The sequence below is a fragment of the Acomys minous genome (assembly GCF_964271855.1).
Source record: "Acomys minous genome assembly, chromosome: 5".
In the NCBI taxonomy this organism is placed as follows: domain Eukaryota; kingdom Metazoa; phylum Chordata; class Mammalia; order Rodentia; family Muridae; genus Acomys; species Acomys minous.
Window position 1 is genome coordinate 98,319,178 of NC_140494.1, and position 21,068 is coordinate 98,340,245.

Sequence of the window (21,068 nt, forward strand, 5' to 3'; positions counted from 1 at the left end):
GTTAGGAAGCCAAGCCCACGTGACCAGGGGGACTGATTCCTGAGCTCTGTTCAGTGAACCAGCCTGATTGCTCTGCAGGGTCTTGCAAGGAGAAATGAATGGTCCGGATATACATCCGCTCATTTTTTTTTTCCTCTTCTAGATTATTTTGCTGTTGTTAGCTTTCTGGCGAAATTCCTCTTGTAACCATTCCAGCTCTGCTTGCCAGACCGAAGGGGAAATGGCATTTGCACTCACAAATGCTCAGGTCAAATCAGAGGCCAATGAAACAGCTCTGAAGGCCCAAGCTATTTAGAGAACTGAGGACGAAGCAGGCAAGAAGCAAGGAGTAATTCAAGCAGCCAACACATGGGTCAGCTGTGGGATGACAGTGATGGCAACTGTGACATATAAGTCCATGGCAAACTCTTAGATCCCATGACTCAATAGGTACCCTTCTTCAGGCATGCTCTGTGACAGAGCCTGGGCTATGCAGAAGCATGTGTTTCCTTCTTGGATTTCACTCATGCGTTCTTTGTTTTGTTTTGTTGGAGACAAGGTTTCACGTAGTCCAGGTTGACCTCAGAGCAGCTATGCAGCTGGAACTGGCCTTGAACTCCTAACCTTCCAGCCTTTGCCTCTTGGGTGCTGGGATTATGGGTAAATGCTATAAGACTGGCTCTCTTTGGGGTTTTTCAGCTTCTATTTATTTTGAGGTAAGGGTTTTCTTACAGAAAAGAAGATAGGCCCTGGAGGAGAGCACCAAAGAAGAGCTTGGCTCAGTTCTCTAAAGACGGGACAACAATCTATGTGTTGGCTACTTGAATATCCCTATAGTTGTAACAGGGTATTATAGTTTATATATAAAATGTCACTCCAACAGATCTATACAGTGAAGGACTGTACTGCTAGCTTGTGTCACTATGGAGAGGTGACTGGACCCTGAAGGCACTAACTTTGTCTATGGGATACTAGGAGGTTTGGTGTGACTGGAGGAAGTACGTCACTAGGATCATTTCTTTACAACACATATCTTGCCTTGGCCACTTCTTGTATGCTTATTTCCACTTCCTGGATGTTATGAGGTGAGCAGCCCTGCCCCTCCATGATGGTTTGCCTCACCAGAGCTACAAAACAAGATCCAGTGAAGCATGGATGCAGTCTGAAAAGCTGAGCCAAAATAAACCTTTCCTCCCTTAAGTTGTTTTTGTACATCAGTGAACAGAGGGCTAACACACTGGAGGCCGGTGAACTAACACACTGGAGGCTGGTGGGCTAACAGACTGTTGGACAGTGACTTCAGTTCCTCTGGGATGCATGCCAGACCAGTGTTACTTATCAGCTGTCCTTATCATGTGATTTTCATAGAAATTCAAGAGGATGCAAAAGCTAACAGTGTGTATTGGTCTACAGACCTTCACAGCCTGCTCTACTCACAACACTGCACATAACAAACAAGCATGGCCCATGGCTCAGATCGGATGCTTTTTTACCCCCCTTTTGTACAAACATGTCTCAGTCTGAAGAAGGTGGAAAGGAAAAACTAGTTCTCTGGCTCCCAAGACACCTAAAGCTGTGAGGACAGTGGGCTTCAGTGAGTCACAGTATCATTGCTGGGAGGGAAGGCAGCCCATCCTTGCTCCTCTTGGCTCACATCTGTTGACCAGGAAGGGGATCCCATCCTTTCCCTGTGGAACTTCCAGTAAGTTCATTGCTTCATGAAGGGTCATCTTGGTTCCTAAGGAGAAAAGGGTGTATGTAATGAGGGAGGAGGAGCTATCATTTTGTGACAGGCCACACAGAGTAAGGGATCTGCCTTCTTTCTAATCTACTTCTATGGAATACCCAGGCTTACTCTTGTGTGTCATTATGCCCTCACCTCTTGTCATTTCTTCTCAAGGATTCCTTCCTTACATCCCTCTCTGTAATCTCCTCTGAAAGCCCCTTACTACTTTTCTGTTTTTTCTCTGGCCTGCCCTCCCACCCTGCTCTGCTTCCTTATGATCTCTGGTACCCACCTCTCGACGTTTCTGTCCTGCCCTGTGGCTCTGGCTCCGGCTCCGGCTCCGTCCAGGGCCCCGAGAGCCCCGAGAACCCCGAGAGCTACTGGAACCCCTGGAAGAGTTGCTGCCAGCGGTAGAGCAGGTGCTGGTGCCCTGGCCATGGCCCAGGAAGCTTGGTCTGCCATATGGGAGCCAGGCCTCTTCTGCAGCACAACCCAGAAGTGCAGCTGGGCCCATGGGAGAAAGCAGACTGTCACTACTTGTCCATTGGCTACCCTAGGCTCTGACAGGTTGAGGGCCTAACACATGACCTTGACATGACAGGGAGTTAAAACATTTGAGGAGCTCCTGAGCACAGGGAATTTGGGGAAGGGAGGACACAGCACCCAGACCCTACTTTTTTCCTCATCGGCTTCAGTCCTGGGGGGTCAAAAATCTTGGGAACTCAGGACTTTTGTTTACAGCAAGTGAAAGAGACAAGAGCCGCATCATGTTGACCAGATGCATTTATCCAACTGAAGGTGACAGGGAGCTGGGGACCATCATTGGGACTTCTACAAGCTTCCAGTCCCCTCCCGCTGTCCTGGCTCTCCTTACCATCTGGATGGGGCCCACGTTGGGCCCCTAGAGGCACTGCCTGTCCCATTCTTCTCTCTCCGCTGCGGTCTCGCTCTAGGGAAGACATGCTGCCTGCTGCTCTCAGACCCAAGGGCCAGCTTGTCTCTTCCTCTGGTGGTGGCAAGGGGGGTGGGGGCAAGTCTGTGGAGAAACCTTTTTTCAGCCAAGTCTCCTGCTTCTCCTAACCCAGCTCCCCCTCTCCTCCCTGCCCCCCTCCCCCGACAAGAGGAGGCAAGACAGTGGCCCAAGGTTTGGTGTCACCGGCTCCGTTCCTTTTGGTTCCCTGCTTGTTCTCTCTGTCACCATCTCCCGGGCCCAGGGCTCCTCTCACCCCCAGGACTGTGCTCCCGTCTGTAAGGAAGAGCCTTGGGTTTCTTCCGGATTCGGGCACGGTGTCCATGGAGTGGAGGAGTCATTTCTACAGTCACCTGGTGGGTTCTTCCTGTAGTATTAAGAGGCAAAAGCGGGCAGGTAAGGGAAGGCGCTGAAAAGGGGGTAAAGAGAAAGCAAGCTTTGAGGGAGTCCAGTGAGGTGGGAGCAAGGTGAACGACAGCTGACTCACCTGGAGCACTGCTGGCTGTACTTGGGACAGGACTGGGCGTAGGGTGATAGGAGACTATGGGGCCAACACCTGGGCCAGCAGGCCTTCCTTCATGGCTACTCAGAGTGGGCTGGGATACACTGAGAGGAGAACTTGGCCCAAGCGGCACCCTCCTGCAATGACATAAGGCCTCAGCATTTGTTCACTCCACAAAACCAAGATCTTACTACACGCCAGGCATTGTGCTGTGTGTTCTGCCTAATACTCAGAATAGGCAAGATCTGATCTGTCCCCCATAAGGCCTCAAACTAGGGAGCATGAGGACATCCATGTTTGCATGCAATGCCTTGGAAGTTTGCAGAGACAGCCTGAAAGATGAGTGAGAATTCTGTTAGACATCAACTTCTTTCCCACAATCACAACTTTCACTTGATCACAGCCACGAGACCTCTATCCCTTCTTCATATATTCATCCACCCACTCACCCACTGGATAAATATATACGGAGGGGGCCTATAATGTGCAGAGTACTCTATACCTCCTTACCTGGGCATCTGATGGAGGTGGGGGATGTCAGTAGGGGGCAGGGGAGGATCAGGAGGTGAGGGGGTAAGAGTGGCTGTGGACTGCTGTCCATAAGAGGAGGTAGGGGAGGGAGTTTCCCCTCGGGACGCAGACACTAGGCATGCTCCACTGGAGCTTGGCTCAATCAAGTGGTTTTTCTCAGGCATTGGTGGGCACCACTCTTCCAGATCTGAACTGAGGTGGAAAAGGCAGATGAGAAGTGAAGGACTGAGCACTTCACACTTTTCTCTGGAAGCCTCTGCCCGCTCCTCCCCCTCTAGTCTTGGGCTTATCACATATTTCGAGGGGCGTGTGCAGCTGGCAGGATCCTTACCTGCCCTTCAGCTCCTCCTCAGGCCCCTCTGGACAGCTTAGTTCACAGGAAGGGGGAGGTGGTGGCAGGGCTTCCGGCCAGCTCAAAGAGGGCATCTGTACAGGTTTGCCCAAAAGCTTCCCTTTGCCTCCCCTGGCTCCTGAGGAGAGGAGATAGGGGGCACACCAGGAGCAGGAAAGAGGCAGAGAGAAGTCAGTGTGTCAGGAGAAAATGACAGGCCAGGTGCCACAGGCCGGAGGAGGATATTGTGGATAGAACAAAAATGGGGAGGGCTAAGAATTGGAGTCGTACCACTGTCCCCCTCGCTCCATTCGGGAGGAGCATACTGGCTCCAGGTGCTCGGGTCCCCAGAAGAATGTTGAGGGAACCCTCCATGGAAGGTCTGAAGCTCTTCCCCTACTGGGTCAATGGTGCTGTAGACAGGACCCTCACCAGGGCCATTAGCACCCCGTGCAGTCTGAGCCAAGTACAGGGAGATTCCTGCCTCTGAGGAGAAGAAAGAGGGAAGCCCGGGGGGAGGAGGCAGACACACATAGAGGACAAAGGAAAATGGAAAGCAGAAGGAGATTCTGTGGGATCAACCTCCTCCCCGACCCCAAATCTGACATGTTAAACCAAGGCAAAGTTTAAGGTCTGATGGCTGTTCTGTGACTCAAGCTCAAGGTCCATTCCCCAGACCTAACCAACCTCAGAAAGGCCAGGGTTCCTCAGTGTGATCCCTTCAATGTGCCCCCAGGAAGCTGACAAGTGAGAAGTGGGGGTAGGGGAAGGCTGAGCCTTGGGGGATGGGGGTAGGTGTACCCTTAAAGGAATCAGAGCTCCTCACCATTGTAGTATCTAGCATCTGGGTCAGGATTGCTGGGGCAGCAGCTTCCCCTGGGTTCCTGAGCTGAGGGACTCCGGGATGGGTGGGGCCAGGAGTCTGCCAGCCATGGGTAAGCAGCAGGGCCAAGGCCCATGGGTGGCCTAAGGAGGGAGCAGGTGAATATTGGGAACGGAGAGCCAAAAGAGGCCAGCCAAGGGAGGAAGATGGACGCAATCAAGAGTCACAGGACAGAAATGATGGCTAGGATGAGGAACTGGGAAAGGTTGGGCGTAGAGAGGTGGTCAAGCCTGGAGTGGAAGGGGCACACTCTCTCTCTCTCTCTCTCTCTCTCTCTCTCTCTCTCTCTGTAGAAATAATTGTCGTTAGAAAGGTCCTAAGGATTACCTGGAACTGGATCCGGAAAGGCCCTCTGAGTGTGGAAAGGACACTGGGGAAGACAAAGGGGGAAAGTGGTAAGAGAAGACCTGGTCCTGGGGTTCGGAACCGCACAGAGTAGAGACCCTTACCTGCAGGTGTGTAGGCAAAGGAGGCTTCCGAAAAGGAACCCAGAAAAAAAAGAGGGGAAATGAAGTGAGTGGTCAGGAACTCCATTTGTTTGTCCTTGGTCCTGTTTCCAAATCTAATCCATGTTACACACGGAATCAATTTTGTACTAATTTCTCGGAATGGGACTCGGGTCCCTCTCCTTTTTCCTTTTGAGACAGGATAGCAAGTAGCCCAGGCCGGCCTTGAACACGTGATCCTCCTGACTCTGCCAGCCCTCCTTCCTTGGTGCTAGGAATATAGGTGAGCGCCACCACATCCAGTTTCATTCTCACAGTTTTTCCCCCTGAAGCTTTCCCACATGATTCCTATGCGTAACCAAACTGGGAGATCCCTGACCTTGGAGATTTTGTCATCTCTCCAGAGATTGCTTTTATTAAGGAGTAGATCTTTGAACCAGCCAGTCTAGACATCAAGGGGTCACACAGGGCTCCCCGCCCCCAACTTGAACGGTACTTTTACTGAGGTTGAGAGGCAATGCCTGTGTTCCAGTGTTAAATTCAACTCCTCTGTCTAAATCCTTCTTCCTCTGGATCTGCCCTCTCACTTTCACGCTGGCTCCCTATCCTGGTGGGCTGTACTCCTTGTGGAACCACCTCAGATCCCGCCCACTTGCTCAGTTGAGGCCCCGCCTCCCATGGAACCTCCCCCACCCCCACCTCCTGTAGGCTCCTAGTGCCCAGGGGCGTGGCTCTCACCGGTGTAGTGACTGAGCTCTTTCCGTAGCTTCTGGCGCCGGTACACCGCGGCGCAGAGCCCGAGCAGTAGCACCCCGCACGCCGCGCTGCTGCCCGCCAGGAAGGCTGGCTCCCGCAGCACCCTAGCCAGCCGTTCCGCCAGCCCCTCGCTGACTTCCGGCCCAGGCTCCACTGCCGGAGAGGATGCTGTAGGGGTCAGAGAGATGAAAGGAGACGAACCCAAAATCCAAGGGCTTGGAAGGCGCCATTCCAGACCAACTTCCTCAGTATTCCTCCAAGTTATTTTTTTTTATTACTTTTATTATTTTATTGTCTAATTGAGACAAGAGCTCACTGTATCTTCGGCTGGCTTGGAGCTCGCTATGTAGACCAGGCTGGCCTAGAATTCACAGAAATTCTCCTGCCTTTGCCTCCCGAGTGAAGGAATTAAAGGAAAGCTGTCCCGCTCTTGGCCCACCCCCTCCCCCCCTCCCCCGCCCCCCGCCAAGTTCTCTGGCCCTGCTTTCCCACGCCCACCACTGGACTCACGCAGCTGCACTAGCACTGGTGCACTGGCCACGCCCACGCCAGCGCTGGTAGCTGCGGCCACTTGGGTTCGATAGAGCTGGCCCAATCGCAGTCCCCGGAACATCACAGAGCGTGCCCAGCCTGCTGCAGATCGATTGAGGTGGAAGCGGCTTTCATTACCCAGGCACCAGATCTAGGAAGAATTGGATTTAGGACCCATGGAGAAACTTGAGGTTCCAGTTAGGAGGAACTCCATGCCTGGAGACAATGCTTTGCACCCCTTTCCTCTCTCCCAAACTCTTCTCAGACCCAAAGCCAGCCATAAGTTTCCCTCCACTGTAACTTTAGGCCCTATGTCTCACCTCTTCCCCGCCCCCACCCCCGCTCCCACACCACCCGCAGCCAGTAGCTCGCAGCCCGCTCACCCAATCGCCAGTCAACTCTGTACCTGGTATTCAGTGATGACCCCATTTTGCTGGGAGGGAAGTGGAGGCTCCCAGGACACAGTGATACTGCTGTTGCCATCACCCCCCAAGGCCACAGCCACTCCCTGAGGGGGGCCACTGGGGGCTAGCCCAGGGTGGAGCATGGTAAAGAGGACACAGACGGTCACTGCAAGCTGCCCGAAGCTTCCCTTTCCTTGCTCTTACATGAGGGAACAGAAAGGCATCCTCCCCCCTTACCATCCACACACCTTGCTTTTCACAGCTCCCCCCTCTCCCTCCTCCCCAGTCTTATAAATCACTCCACAGGCATGCTTACCCTCCTCAGGAATGCTCTTGGTCACAAAAGGGCTTTCCGCCCCCAGCCCCTCCTGGCCTTGGACTTGCACCTTGATCTGGATTTGGGCCCCTGGGGGCAGTCCTCTTAACACAGTACTTTGCTTGTGTGGAGTCTGTAGATCCAGCAGTGTCCAGCTCCCCTGGTCAAGGCCTGCAATCCTCCAAGACACACGGAACCCCTGCACCAGCTGGACTGGACCATCCACCTATAGGAAACAGGACAAAGTGTATACTAGGCCCAGGAGAGGCTGGAGCCACCCAGGACCTCCAGGCCCACCCCCTACCCCATTCCTTCTGCCTTCCCCGCCCACTCACCTCCTACCTGCCCTCACTCCTTCTCAGATGCCCTCATGTCCCCCTATCATCACCCCCATCTTTAACCACATCTCTATGCCACACTCACAGTCCAGGACACCTGCAGAGTTCTGGGCCCAAGGACTATGGGCTCCTGCATTCGCACGCGCACTTCAGCTAGTCCTTGCTGGCCTCTCCATGGCTCCTCCGCTGGCCTAGATAGGCCGCTGTCTGCTGACCAAAGAGCCCAGTCAGCAGGGACCACCAAAGGCAAGAACTTTGTACTAAGGCTATGTTTATGTTCCACCTCTGCCTGGCTCGCAGACCGGAATACAATCCAGCCTAGCACAGCTACATTAAGGGAATCTTTTACAGAGAGCTAACCTGGGGGAGCAGCTAATGTGATTGGGTTTTTTTTTTCCTGTGCATTCTTTAAAGGCCTCAGCTCCTTGTCTCTCATATGCACTCGATTACCCCCAAGTCCCTTTTAGTCTGAACAATCTGTGCTACATACACTTAAGAAGCTCAGTGGTAAGGGAGCGGCTGAGGCGGATGACGGTCACACCCACCCCCCCTTCCTTTCTTGAGCCCTCTGTGAGAGAGAAACATGACTTCCAGTTGTGGTCTGGGCCATCAGTATAGATCTGGCATATCAAAAGAAAATCCTGCGGACTGCCACCAGTCTGTGGTCTGGATGGGTGGGGGTGGGGGGGTGGGGGTGAGGGGTTACTCTTTGTTGTTCCTCATTGCATACCCACACCCATTAGGCCTCTGGCCTTACCCTGGGTTTGAACAGGCCTAGAGACAGGGCTGGGTTCACTGATGCCCCAGGCTCCAACAGCTCGCACTAGGAACAGGTAGATGGTATTGGGCTGCAGGCCACTGACGGTGTGCGTTTCCAGCTGTACCCCATCTGCCACTGTCCGCCACGTGTTGCCAGCCGCTTGGCTAAACGGGAATGAGGTGACAGGACCATCAAAGCCAGGAATCCCCAACTTGCCTACTCAATCTCATTCGTACTATCTTCTTACCTAGCGAGAAGGGGACTAGAGACTCATTCTCCCCAAATAGCAAAGGCCCTGAGGACATAGGATCCCCCTCTTTTTAATTCTCCAGCTTTGTATTTAAAAAAAAATTGTCTGCATGGGCCTGGAGAGATGATGCAATTGGTGAAGTGCCTGCTGAGTAAGCATGAGAGCCTGACTTCAGACCCCCCCTGCCCCCCCCCCCGGCATGCACCTACATCTGTAATCTTAGCATTGGTTGGGGGAGGAGTGTAGAGTAGAGATAGGTCGATCCCCAGAGCTGACTAGTCTGCCTGTCTAACCAATTAGTGAGACCCAGGTTCAGAGCAAGACTTTGTCTCACAGACCTTGGGGGAGGTCACTTGATACCGCGCACGTAGACATATGTGCATGCAAACTTGCAAGCATACATACACAGACACACAAAATCATCTCTATACCTGAAGGCCTCTATCACATAAGAGGTAGCTGTGGCTCCAGACTGTGGATTGGGCTTCCAGGACAAGGTGACGCTGTTCTTGGTTACCTCTATGACCACTGGCTGAGAGGGAGGCCCTGGAGGGTTACTGGGTGATGTTGCTGGACTCGGTGATGCTCCCCAATCTTCTGCAGTGATAGATAATCATTAGGTAGGCAGAGGGGCGAAGAGAGCTGTGGAGCGGTGATGGTTAGGGTACAGAGTATACTATCCCAGACTCCCATCTGCCTCCCAAGTCCTCCAGTCATCCTCATCCCCACCAATATGGCATGGCATATTGGAAGATAAAAATTAACCCTGGGACTTGGGAGAAATTGACTAGAGACTGATGGATCAACTTACCTCGCTTCCTCAGCCAGCTACTCCACGTGGCCTCCCCTATGGAACTCTTGGCCACACAGCTGTAGAAACCCATGTCCATCTCCTGTAGGAGAAGGTAGAGTGCTGGCCCACTGGGAGTGGAGCAAGGTAGGGTGAAGGGATGGAGAGGCAGGTAACAGAAGGATGAGGATGATGCTGGAGACTTTAGGAAGTCTGAGAGAGCAGAGAGGTAGAAAGGGATTAGATGCCTAGTTGGTACCTAACAGAGTCGGAATGTGGACCAGATAGCTAGCTATCCTCAGTCACGAGGATTCTAAGAATGACAATCACCTGTACACTGGCAATGTATAGAGTGCCATTGTCCATTAAGTTGAACTGTGAGTCATCCCCCTGCAGCCACCTGTCATCTTTCTTCCACTGGACATTGGGCTGTGGGTCTCCAGTCACTCTGCATGGCAGCCACACAGAAGAGCCAAGTACCAGTGTCTGATTGGCTGCTCCCTGGAGGATGATGGGAGGCAGCCCATCCATGGAAGCTGGGAGAGGAAGAATTTGGGTCAGGAAAGCAGCCTTTTTCCCTTTTTGGTTTTGGGAGGTTTTTTGTTTGTTTGTTTGTTTTGTTTTGTTTTTTCAAGACACAGCTTCTCTGTGTAGCCTTGGCTGTCCTAGACTCACTTTGTAGACCAGGCCAGCTTCGAATCCACATCAGTCCACCTGCCTCTGTTTCATCTACACACACACACACACACACACACACACACACACACACACACACACACACACAAACACACACACACCCGCCCCCAGTCAACCACGAGAGATTAGATTTCCAATCTCTGCCTAATTTCCAAACATCAAGGAAGTCACTCTGAAAAAAATGCCCATTCCCTTTTAGACACATCAAACAGCACCCAAGAAAGGAAAACATCTCTTTAAACAGTCTCTTTGCAGACCGTGGGTCCAGCCCTCTCTCCATGGACACATACCTCCTTTTATCTCTAATAGGGCCTTGGCCAGGATGCTACCAGCCACACTGACAGCCTGGCACACATAGTAGCCAGCATCCTCGATCTGTACTTCAGTGATGTTGAGCTGGCCTCTTGGAGAGACTAGGAGACGTCCCATGGGCTGGAGTGACTGACTAGGGAACAGGAGGACCTGGGACAGAGCAAGGAAGCAAGATAAGGAAAGGACCAGGTGTAGAGAGAAGCCCTCAGGTTCTAGTTCACACTCTGCCTCCAGCCACTGACATGGCCCTAGCCAAACTGGTTAGGCCAACTCCCCAAAATGATGGACATTTGTTAGAAGATCTTGGGGTCCACGCCCCAGCTCTGTGATTTACTGGTTGAGAAACTCTCAGGAGCTAAGGCCTGAGACAAGGCAGTAAGATGAACCACCTGGGGCCTGGGGAGATGGCTCAGGGGTTCAGAGCACTGTCTGCTCTTATGGAAGACCTGGGTCCAATTCCTAGAAATGTGGTAGCTCACAACTGTCTGTAACTCCACTTCTAGTGGGTATGGTACCCTCACACAGACATACATGCAGGCAAAATACCAATGCACTTCTCTTTTAGAAGAATCAACTAATCAACAACAACTAAAATGAAATCTCCGGGTCTTTATAGCTTTATGAGCTCCAAGGGGTCAAACTTGGTAGGCTGAAATAAAGGAATCATATGAGAGTGTTATAAAATGCTGTGATAAATGTTAACTATTTTCTGGCTTAGCATTTTACTTTAGATAGAAGGGAGGGAAATAGGTTTGGGTCTCAGGAAAAACAGGCTAGGTTGAGGCACTGACTGACTTCCTCCTACTCCCTCCTAACCATCACCATTTTCATCCCCAAGAGGACCTAATTAAAAGGCAGTGGTCATGAGAACTGGGGATGTTGGGAAATTGTGGCCACGGTTTGGTTTTTTTTTTTTTTTTTTTTTTTTTCGAGACAGGGTCTCTCTGTGTAGCCTTGGCTGTCCTGGAGTCACTTTGTAGACCAGGCTGGCCTTGAACTCACAGCGATCCGCCTGCCTCTGCCTCCCAAGTGCTGGGATTAAAGGCGTGCGCCACCACTGCCCGGCATGGCCACGGTTTGGGATAAAAATCCTGCAGTATAGAGACAAATAGGTTTACGTCACTGACCCTGCAGCATAGGGCCCACCTCTTCCTTAGAGAAAGCCACTTAGGTTGTAACTTTCGGGGGACAGTGTGATCTGGGTTTGTTCACTAAGCAGAAAGGAGATGGCTGTGAGTCCCCCCTCCCCCTGTGGAGGGAGCTATAAACAGAGAAAGTAATCTACCCCAAGCAGCTTTAATTCCTTCAATATTTGGTTTCCAGAGCAGTTTTTATGTCCAAAGGCCAAGACCTAGAGGGTCTTGGGGAAGAAAAACGTCTCTGGATTTGCAGACGCTCAAGACATTGGTCAACACATTAAGATTCTCTCAGAACTTGCCACTCAGAACAGTTCTGCACTTTTTTTTTTTTTTTTTTTTTTGGTTTTTATGAGACAAGGTTTCTCTGTGTGGCCGTGGCTGTCCTAGACTTACTTTGTAGACCAGGCTGGCCTCGAATTCACAGTGACCTGCCTGCCTCTGCCTCCCGAGTGCTGGGATTAAAGGCGTGCACCACCACACCCAGCTTGTTCTGCACCATTTAACATATGGCTGCATCATCATTCAATTTTCCGAGTGTCCAAATGCTCTGGGCCTTTTTTTTTTTAATCTTCATTGTTTTATTTATTTATATCCTCTCATATAACCTCCAGGAATTCCTGGGAGAGGAAGCTGAAAGAGAAGTTTGCAGAAAAGTGGAGGGAGAGAAAGATCCAGAAGGAACCTCGGTTAGAGCTTCGGAAAGAGCTACTTACCTGACTCCCTTCCTTCTGCCAGAAGATGGCAGGTGGGGGGTTTCCTTTGGTCTCACACTGAAAAGACACATTTTCTCCAGGAGCTGCTGTCTGGTCCTGGGGCTGAGTCACAAATTGTGGTGGCACTGGGAAGGAGAGAGAGAGAGAGAGAGAGAGAGAGAGAATAAATAAATAAAGGAGCAGGGGACTTAATGGTATGAGGTCCAAAGCTGCTTTAATAGAGCAGGTGTCCGTCTCTTGCTTAACTCTCTTCGGCTTTGTCTTCTCTCTCCCTCCAGAAGTGTCTCCAGTGATCTACCCACACTTTACGTTCCATCTTTGCCCCCTATTCTCCCACACCATCCCTCACATTACCCCTGCCAGCTGGCCCAGGAAGAGCCCTCACCGTGAACACTGAGGGAGCCAGATGCCTCCACACGGCCCACGCTGTTCTCTGCTACACAGGTGTAAGTTCCCTCGTCTTCAGCACTCACTCGGCCAATCCAAAGGCTGTGGTCACTCCGAATCTCATACCTGCTCCACTCCCCACCCCAAGCTGGGTTGGCCACAGCTACAAACCCCTTCCTTCTCCCCCAGGACCAAACACCAGGGTCAAGATAGGCAAGGCAGGACTCAAAGGGTACAGAAGATGGTACCCACTATGTGAAATAAGTTCAGGCAAGGACCACTAGCTCTGAGGAACAGATTTCTCTGTGCTAGGGCCAGGTAGGGTCTGGGGCTCCTTAGGTCCCGCTACTGTCAGAAGGAAAGGGTTCCTCACCTGCCAGTGGGCAGTTCCCCATCATCCTTGCGCCATCGCAGATTGGGCTGGGGGTCTCCCTGCACCTCACACAGGAAATTCACAGGGGCCTCAGCTAGGACGACCTGGTTTATTGGTCTACGCAGAAATGAGGGACGCTCTACAGAGTGGGAGCCATTGAACTGTCAGGAGTTTTGCATAGCTAATTCCTCACTGGGCTACGCACTCCCATAACTCCAAAGGGCCTGGTGCCTACCCAATACCACGAGTTCAGCGGCTCCACTTTCTCGTTCTCCAGCCATGTTGGAGGCCACACACATATACATGCCAGCATCACTCTTGAATGTGTGTGACATCATCAGCTTTCCTCCACGTATCTAGAGAATAACAATGGTAACACTGGGGTCCTTTACAGCCATCAAAGTGTGTGTGTGTGTGTGTGTGTGTGTGTGTGTGTGTGTGTGTGTGTGTGTGTGTAAAATGTATTTAGTTCTCATAATAAGCCAATGAAGAAAACTAATGGGGCCTGAAGAGATGACTCAGAAGTTAAGAGCACTGTGTGCTCCTCCAGAGGTCCTGAGTTCAATTCCCCAGCAATCACATGGTGGCTTACAACCATCTATAGTGAAATCTGATGATGCCCTCTTCTGGCTTGAAGGTGTACATGCAGGCAGAGCACTGTATATATTATAAATTAATCTCAAATAAGATTAAAAGAAAACTAATGAAGTTGACTCTTGTCAGATATGGAGTCTCTGCAGCATCATGGTGTTCTCTCTCCACTTTTTTAGAGGGGGGAGGGGTTGAGACAGGGTTTTTCTGTTTAGCTCTGGGTGCCCTGGGACTGGCTTTGTAGACCAGTGGCCTTGTCTGCCTCTACCTCCCAAGTGCTGGGATTAAAATGTGCACCACCACATCCAGCTTTCTCCACTTTCCTTACCTCAGTCCTTTACTCAGTAGCTCGATTTCAGATCTTCTACCATATAATACTAAGACATTAGATATTATTCGTAGGTCGCAAGACCCTTAGATCAGCGCGCCCCAGACTTATTACCTACATTCATACGCTTGTACACACAGACAGACAGACAGACAGACACACACACACACACACACACACACACACACACACACTCACGGTGATCCTTCCCTCCTCTTCCTTAAGCTTTGCACTGCCCTTCTTCCATGTCACCAAAGGCTCTGGGTGGCCCTTAGGGGGCACACATTCCATTACTGCTGGCTCCCCGACTGCTACCACCATGTTCCCAGGCGATTGCCGGAAATCATCACGAAGGACTGAAAAAAAAAAAGAGAAGGGGCCACGTGGAGAAAAGTCAGAAGAATCAACTGAGTGGTGTGATTTTAACAGGAAGGAATGTCCGGGAGGAGGGTGGGTCACAGGGTGAATTCTGAAATACCAAGTCAAACCCAATTTCCTTCTCCATGGTCAAGGTTTGGCCTTAGAGAACCCCCCCCCCCCCCGCAAAAAAGACATTCAGTGGGCTCAGCCTTCCCCGACCCTGCACCCTAACCAGGCCAACTCTGCCTAGGCTTTCCCGCTTGCCCCAGACTCCAGAAGCATCAGCCAACCGAACTCTCTCACCAGCTACTTCCAGAGAGGCATTTCTGCTAGCGGCTGCTCCCAGGTAGTTGCGAGCCACACAGGTATAGACTCCCTCGTCAGGCCGAGAGCGGCGCCCATGCATGATGCGAGGAAAGAAGAGGGCGCCGCTGGGCAGCAGCAGTCGGTGAGCTCGCGGGTCCTCCCGTGCAGTGGCCACTCGTGCCCCGTTCTTGTACCACTCGATGTTGGGTCGAGGCCGGCCTTCGGCGCGGCAGGGCAGAGTAGCTGGCTCGCCCCTGGAAACCAGCAGGTCTGGCGGCTGCTCTACAATCCGTGGCATGGCATCTTCTGGCCCAACTCTTGACCCTGGAGAAAGAGGTTAAAGTGCTCAGGCAAGGCAATTAGGGGAGAGATCAAGGCTCTTGAGAGTAAGAGAACACTCTGCCTTGCTTGCCTCCCATGCTTCCTCTGCTAGAGAGCCATGTGCATCGGCCCACCTGTCCTCCCTAAGACAGTAGGCTCCAGTACTGTCTTACCTTGGAACTGAAATGCCCTCAGATAGGCAAATCTATATAGGGAAGGCTTTCAGGTCTCCTGGAGATTCTGGCCCCCTTTCCTAACCAGTGTAAGAAAGGGATGACTGAGCATAATTTAGTGAGAAACTTGTACTCTAGCAAGTTGATTTGCGCACACACACACACACACACACACACACACACACACACACACACACACTGGTTCCTGTATAATCCTTGCCCAGTGAGCAATCATGCACCCTGTACCATAGCAGACACTAGAGTATTCCCTTCTGAATGATTCCTGGTCCCACAGGTGAAATGGAAATTTGTTTAAAGGAAGGCGTTAATTGCTGGCCATGGTGGCACACACCTTTAATCCCAGCACTCTGGAGGCAGAAGCAGCCCGGATGCTGTGAGTTCAAGGTCAGCCTGGTCTACAAAGTCCAGGACAGCCAAGGCTAACACAGAGAAACCCTGTCTCGAAAACCTAAACCAAAACAAAAAACAAACAAACAAAAAAGAAAGAAAGAGAAACAAAAAGAAAAAAAGAAAGAAAGAAAGAAAGGTGTTAAGGGCTGGGGCCTAAAACTAGAAAGGGTTCTTAATTTGAATGGTATGAGGCTCTAGGTTATCTCATGGTTTGTTTATTTTTATTTTTATTTTCCAAGGACTCTGTGACGTCACAGAAATTAAACGTGGTGGGAATATAAATATGAGCGGTGCTGCTTTTCCTGAAAGGCGTGTGTGTGTGTGTGTGTGTGTGTGTGTGTGTGTGTTTTGTGTTTTGTTTTTAGAAAGAGGGTTTCTCAGCGTAGCTTTGGCTGTCCTAGACTCACTTTGTAGACCAGGCTAACCTCGAACTCACAGCGATCCATCCGCCCCTGCATCCCGAGTGCTGGGATTAAAGGCGTGCACCACCACGCCTGGCTGGAAACGCAGTCTTTTAAAACCAGGAAAGAAATTTTTCTCCCTCCTTGTTCTTTTGGAATACAGCCTCTCTCTTGGTCTACAGACCTCCGTTCTGAACCTGGTTCATGCCCACATTTCTGCTCAGGATAGCAGAGGTAAAAACTAATACTGGGCACTCAGCCTGCCTTTGGTAAAGGATTTATAACCTTCTGCCAGTAGGCGGCACTGTAGCCTTGTGCAAGCTGGTGTCCTTAAATAACCAGGGACTGCTGGGCGCATCTGTTCTGCGCCTTTCTCTCTTTTTCTCGCCCCCACCCCGCCTACCCTGTTCCAAGATCCTCAGAGACCTCTTGGTTCTAAGCCCAGTGGGGGATTAGGTTTCGTTTCTTGCCCTTCGTTTTAAGAGTTCTGGCATAGAGAAAGCTGGGGCGAGGTGGGTGCAGGGTCTGTCCCTGTAGAGTTGATTTGACTGCTCGGTGGTAAAATCAGTTTCTCTCCCACGTATGGAAGATAATAATTTTCTTGGTCTTCTCCCTTCCAGATGGAATCCTTTTCTCTTTTCTCTGTCCCATCCCAATCCTGGTTTGAAACCACCCCACTGAGAGAGGCCCCTGACATGGCTAGAGCCCAGGTTTTGGCTTTGAAATGCTTTGAGCTGGCATCTCAGAATTCGACACTTCTCAGAGTTAATAAGTTGGTCAAATTATTTAGCTTCAGCCTACCGGTGGCCCATGCCTATAAGCCCATCACTCGGCGTGTAAAAGCCTTTGGATCAGTGGGGAAGGCTGACTGGGTTATGTCACTAGTATGGGTCTCCAGAACCCACCAAGGATATAAAGCACATCAGGAAGTATGGCAAGTTTACCATTATTCAGCATCCTTTCCTCCCCGGCCCTTTAATCTGTCTCCTACAGACTCTACCTGAATGAGACTCCAAGCTCTGGTATTTCCACCCCACTCCACCCCCACTCCACAAAACCTCTCCTGTTCAGTGAAAGTACGTTTAGGTCCCCTGCTGCCAAGATTTTGCTCTGCGCTGCTTTTGTGATCAATGAGCCGTTCTTCACCCTCCATCGCTGTGTTTTCCTAGTGGCCGGATGTGGCCACCAATGAACATCTTCCCTACATCTTCCCTTATTGCCTTACAAACTTGAATGACAAGATGCCTGGTGTAAGCTCTAGGTGAGTGAGTGGGACGTCAGGGAAAATAACTGCTTAACCTCTTGGGGCTCCTTAAAGGTGACAGAATCCAGCCCTTTTCAAACTCCTTCCATACACACCACACCCTTCTGGTCCACCCTTTCCCTCTAATTCCTGCAGACACAGCTGCGGGGTGCCTTTCCCTGGAATTTCTTCCTTGTCATCCCAAGTCTCCAGAGAAGCGTCGACAGCAGCCTAATGAATAGCTAATGACCATGCAAATAGGGCTCTGGGGCTCCTCCCCCGCACCTGAGGGGAGAGGGAGGGAGGGGGTGGAGAGAGAGAGAGAGAGAGAGAGAGAGAGAGAGAGAGAGAGAGAGAGAGAGAGAGAGAGAGAGAGAGAGAGAGAGAGAGAGAGAGAGAGAGAGAGAGAGAGAGAGAGACTTTTTAAGTCTGCAGCTAAGGCGGAGAAGGGTGGCCACTAGGAGTCGAGGCCCCTACCCTAACTCCCGCAGAGGCGTCCCAGAGGAGACTTCCAGACGTGGCCAGCAGGGAGCGCGATCCGGCCCCTCTCCAGACTGCCTGCGGCGCTAAGGGAGGCAGTGCTGTCTCAAGTTATTTATTAATCACTGTAATTAGTGGTAACGACCTCGCCACCGCTCTGCCAGGATGGGTCAGCTGTGAGTCTCACAGGGGAATACAAACTTAGCTCTAAGTTTCCTTGAAAAGACCGCTGACTCCGTCCCTCCGCAACAAAACACCTACAAAATTGGGGCTTTCTCACTCTTGCTCTGAGTTTTGTTTTTTTTTTTTTTAACTTCAGGTCCTTGATGCGACATCTGCTACTAGTGGCCGGTTTTGCCCTGACCGGCTAGTGGCCGTGTCCCCTCTTCTGCCCTTCACAGTTCTCCCACCTAGGGTGGGTGTGGTAGCTGGGTAGTAGGGGAAATGAGGAGAAAGAAAGTCAGAAGTCCCCCACCACAAGCAGATAACCCAACTCAGATGCTCCTTTGGGATTCCGCTTCCCAGAGGGCCCTGATAAGTGTTTCTGGGTCCTGGAAGGGAAGGGGCGCTTCGATCTTCCCCTCCACGCAGCCCTCTCACCCCGACCCCCAAATCTCTGGTCCCCATCAGACAGTCTCACCATTGAAAGAGGGGTCTCCAGGGGGCACCAGGCTAGGATTGAGCGCTGCCAGCGAGGAGTTGAAGCCGAGGAGTAGCTCACTGGAGTTGGAGACGTCTCCCGCTAGGGAGTCCGCGAACAAGTTCATCTGCAGTAGTGTTTTAAGCAGGTAGCGCAGCATGACGCGGCTCGCCTGGGTTTTTGGCGGGGGGCTCGGAGCCCAGCCACTGGGTCTAGGACCCGGGGGCCGGGGGCCGTAAGCCCCTCCACAGCCTTTGCGCGCTGCGGCAGCCACGGTGCCGCTGTCCTGCAGGCGTGCCTGGGTACGGGCCGAGCTTCCGCGCGGGTTAGCTTCCTTCGCTAGTTCTTCTCTCCACCCCACAGTGCCGGGAGTCCCCAGGGAGCTAGGCGAGCGGAAAGCAGGTGCCACTCGGATCACGCCGTAATTAAGGGCTTAATCCGCCTCCTTCCATACCCCCATCGCCACCAGAACGGCCACTAGCAGGGCAGCGCGCGTGAGAGTCCCCGCCCCACACTCCTCTCATCAAATGTTCCTCTGAACCTGGCGGGAGAGTTTTCCTCTTTCTCCAAGCACCCAAGATGAGGACTGAATCTCTGTCCGACTCTGCCTTTCTCTCTAAATTTGTAGCAGAAATTGTTTCCTTTCTTGAAGGTAGGGGAAACTGAGGCATTCGAAGAGCAGCAAACGCTGTTGAGCTCTCAGTGTCCCAGCTTCCAGTGCCTTCCGATTCTGGGGCTTGCAGACGTGAGCGCAGTATACTGGACTGCGAGGAGCGGGAGGAAGACCACAATTCCACCTCTGCATCACCATCCCACCCCCAACCCCGGGCGCGCTCCAGGCTTCCCCCTAATCCTGTGGGAATCCTAATTCCCAGGAGCCCAAGGACTACAGTAACTCAACTTGACCTGGAATCCTGTCCCAGACGCCCCAGTCAGGAATTCCTGTTGAGCGCTCAGACTCTCACTTACTAGCGTAGTGCAGTTCTCTGCTCTGACATATTTTTTAACTAGTTATTTTACAGCTTTGAAGAGACCAAACAAAAGTGGAACCAAGTAGTCTACAACAAAGGAATCAAAGTGCAATAAACCAGGTAGATGCCAAGTTGCTCAAAATTACTGGAACCAGATAACAGCTGTTTATCCGCTGGGTTGGGGTAGAATAGAGTTGCAACAAGAAAGCCAAAGCCTTACTTCTGACTTTTTTCTCGGGTTGTTTTAACTTTGGCGGTGTCCCAATTAGCCATCCTTGCTCTCGCCCCTCTCCTGCACACACTTTTTCCTAGAATGAAAATGGTGTTGGATGTGGAGCAAGATCTTGATCCCGGATTTCCCATTTTGTTCCGCGGACAAATAATTGTGGGTTTTGCATTGCTCTTAAACTGTGCGACAGCAGTCTGATGCTTCGCTGCTTCCGATTGGGAAGGGGACGCCTGCCCAGACAGAGAGGGGGTGGGCTACTTAGAACGTCCCAGGGTTGGAGATGACGCTGTGGCCGGATCCGGATTCCAAACCGAAAGCAGGCCAACAAGCAGAGAACTGTGGTGCTGCTGCTTCCTACAGTCTTCTCGGTGGAGCCCAGACGCTGCCACTTTTAGTGCCTCTGAGTCTCCTGCCCCAAGACCAGACCTCAAGGCGGGGCGACCTAAAGCGGTGGCACTCAACAGTCCCATGGGAGTCAGAGCCCTGGGTACTGATATGGCAGTGTGTCATGTGGGCGCTGAACTGGGTCCCTGGTGCGTCCACTGAAGATAAATCGAGGCAGTTCTTGAGACTGGGGTAGGTTTGGGTACTAAAGACATAGGATTTTATATCAGACCCTTGTCGCGGGGGCTTGCTAGACCACACTCAGCAGGAGAGGTAAGGGGTGCGGCAAAAGTATGCTGAAATCCTCTATTTGCCAACTAACAGGACATCACCATTCAAGACCAGTTCCCTCAGCGGTTAAGGAGGAATCTATTTGTTCTGGTCTGATCCTCAAGTTCAGGATCCTAAGGATCATTTGCTTGGCCTCCTGCTGGCGGGCTATGCAGGTTCCATCACATTAGAAGCCCAAGCAGGACAGAAACTTAACTTCGGGGCACCAGGCCCTGTTTTGGACCTGGGAAGGCTGGAAAGCCCCCAGAGCATGCAGATGCTGCCCCACCCTAATCTTCTGATTTGCTCCTGGTCGGCCTCTGGGTAAACACACCGCCCGCCAGGCGTCTAGGGGCTTGTCACCCTGTTAGCGGATTTGTTTCTGGAGACCGCACAGTTAATTGGCCCTTTATGTGGGGATCAGGGCATATTTGCTCTGGGTTCCCTAAATGGGAGGCAGCAGCGCAGCCCAAGGGCACCGCTGCTTCCTAATCCCTGTCATCTGTTTTGGAGGCTGAACAAACTGAGGAAAGCCGGCTGTCTTTCTAGAACTCTTGGACCCCATCCTGTGAATCTTTCTCTCTGTCTGTCTGTCTCTGTTTCTCTCTCTCTCTCTCTCTCTCTCTCTCTCTCTCTCTCTCTCTCATTTTTTAAAAAACCAGCTCTTAAAAATATCTCCCCACTCTCCCGCTTGTCTTTCCTTCTCTCTTGTCCACTCTTTCATTGTCTGTGTTTGTTATCTCTAGAATATTACTCTTTTCTCAGAAAACTAGGTCTGACTTAAGGAGAAAAGAGGGTTCAGGACTCAAGGGAGACGTCCAGAAGAT

At 51.6% G+C, this 21,068-nt stretch overlaps 1 protein-coding gene across 4 annotated transcripts; it reads right to left on the reverse strand.

Moving 5' to 3' along the window:
• Positions 1–1,444: 1,444 nt before the first annotated feature.
• On the reverse strand, positions 1,445–19,077 carry ROBO3 (roundabout guidance receptor 3). Of its 4 annotated transcripts, none has more exons than XM_084783939.1 (28): positions 18,388–19,077; positions 14,716–15,042; positions 14,251–14,408; positions 13,369–13,489; positions 13,134–13,272; positions 12,759–12,886; positions 12,374–12,498; positions 10,500–10,671; positions 9,844–10,049; positions 9,535–9,616; positions 9,155–9,320; positions 8,471–8,637; positions 7,799–7,923; positions 7,376–7,601; positions 7,062–7,183; positions 6,635–6,806; positions 6,107–6,292; positions 5,372–5,395; positions 5,250–5,292; positions 4,866–5,005; positions 4,331–4,525; positions 4,040–4,178; positions 3,688–3,900; positions 3,163–3,314; positions 2,932–3,042; positions 2,580–2,741; positions 1,998–2,209; positions 1,445–1,717 (listed from the first exon to the last, which is right to left on the reverse strand). In XM_084783939.1, the coding sequence occupies exons 1-28, from the start codon at positions 18,545–18,547 to the stop codon at positions 1,706–1,708; spliced, it is 4,185 nt and encodes a 1,394-aa protein (XP_084640065.1). In that variant the 5' UTR covers positions 18,548–19,077; the 3' UTR covers positions 1,445–1,705. The 4 variants fall into 4 exon arrangements, with proteins under 4 accessions (XP_084640065.1, XP_084640066.1, XP_084640067.1 ...); XM_084783940.1 differs by having other exon boundaries at positions 7,799–7,920; positions 18,388–19,076; XM_084783941.1 differs by lacking the exons at positions 14,716–15,042; positions 18,388–19,077 and having other exon boundaries at positions 13,134–13,294; positions 14,251–14,389.
• Positions 19,078–21,068: the final 1,991 nt, after the last annotated feature.

Coding starts and splice junctions, on each gene's coding strand:
- ROBO3 (XM_084783939.1), bottom strand. CDS start 18,547: ATGCTGCGCTACCTGCTTAAAACACTACTGCAGATGAACTTGTTCGCG. Junction 13,490..14,250: donor AAGAGGAGGGAAGGATCACC/GTGAGTGTGTGT, acceptor GTTATTCTCTAG/ATACGTGGAGGAAAGCTGAT. Junction 7,184..7,375: donor CAAGAGCATTCCTGAGGAGG/GTAAGCATGCCT, acceptor ACCCTGGGCTAG/CCCCCAGTGGCCCCCCTCAG.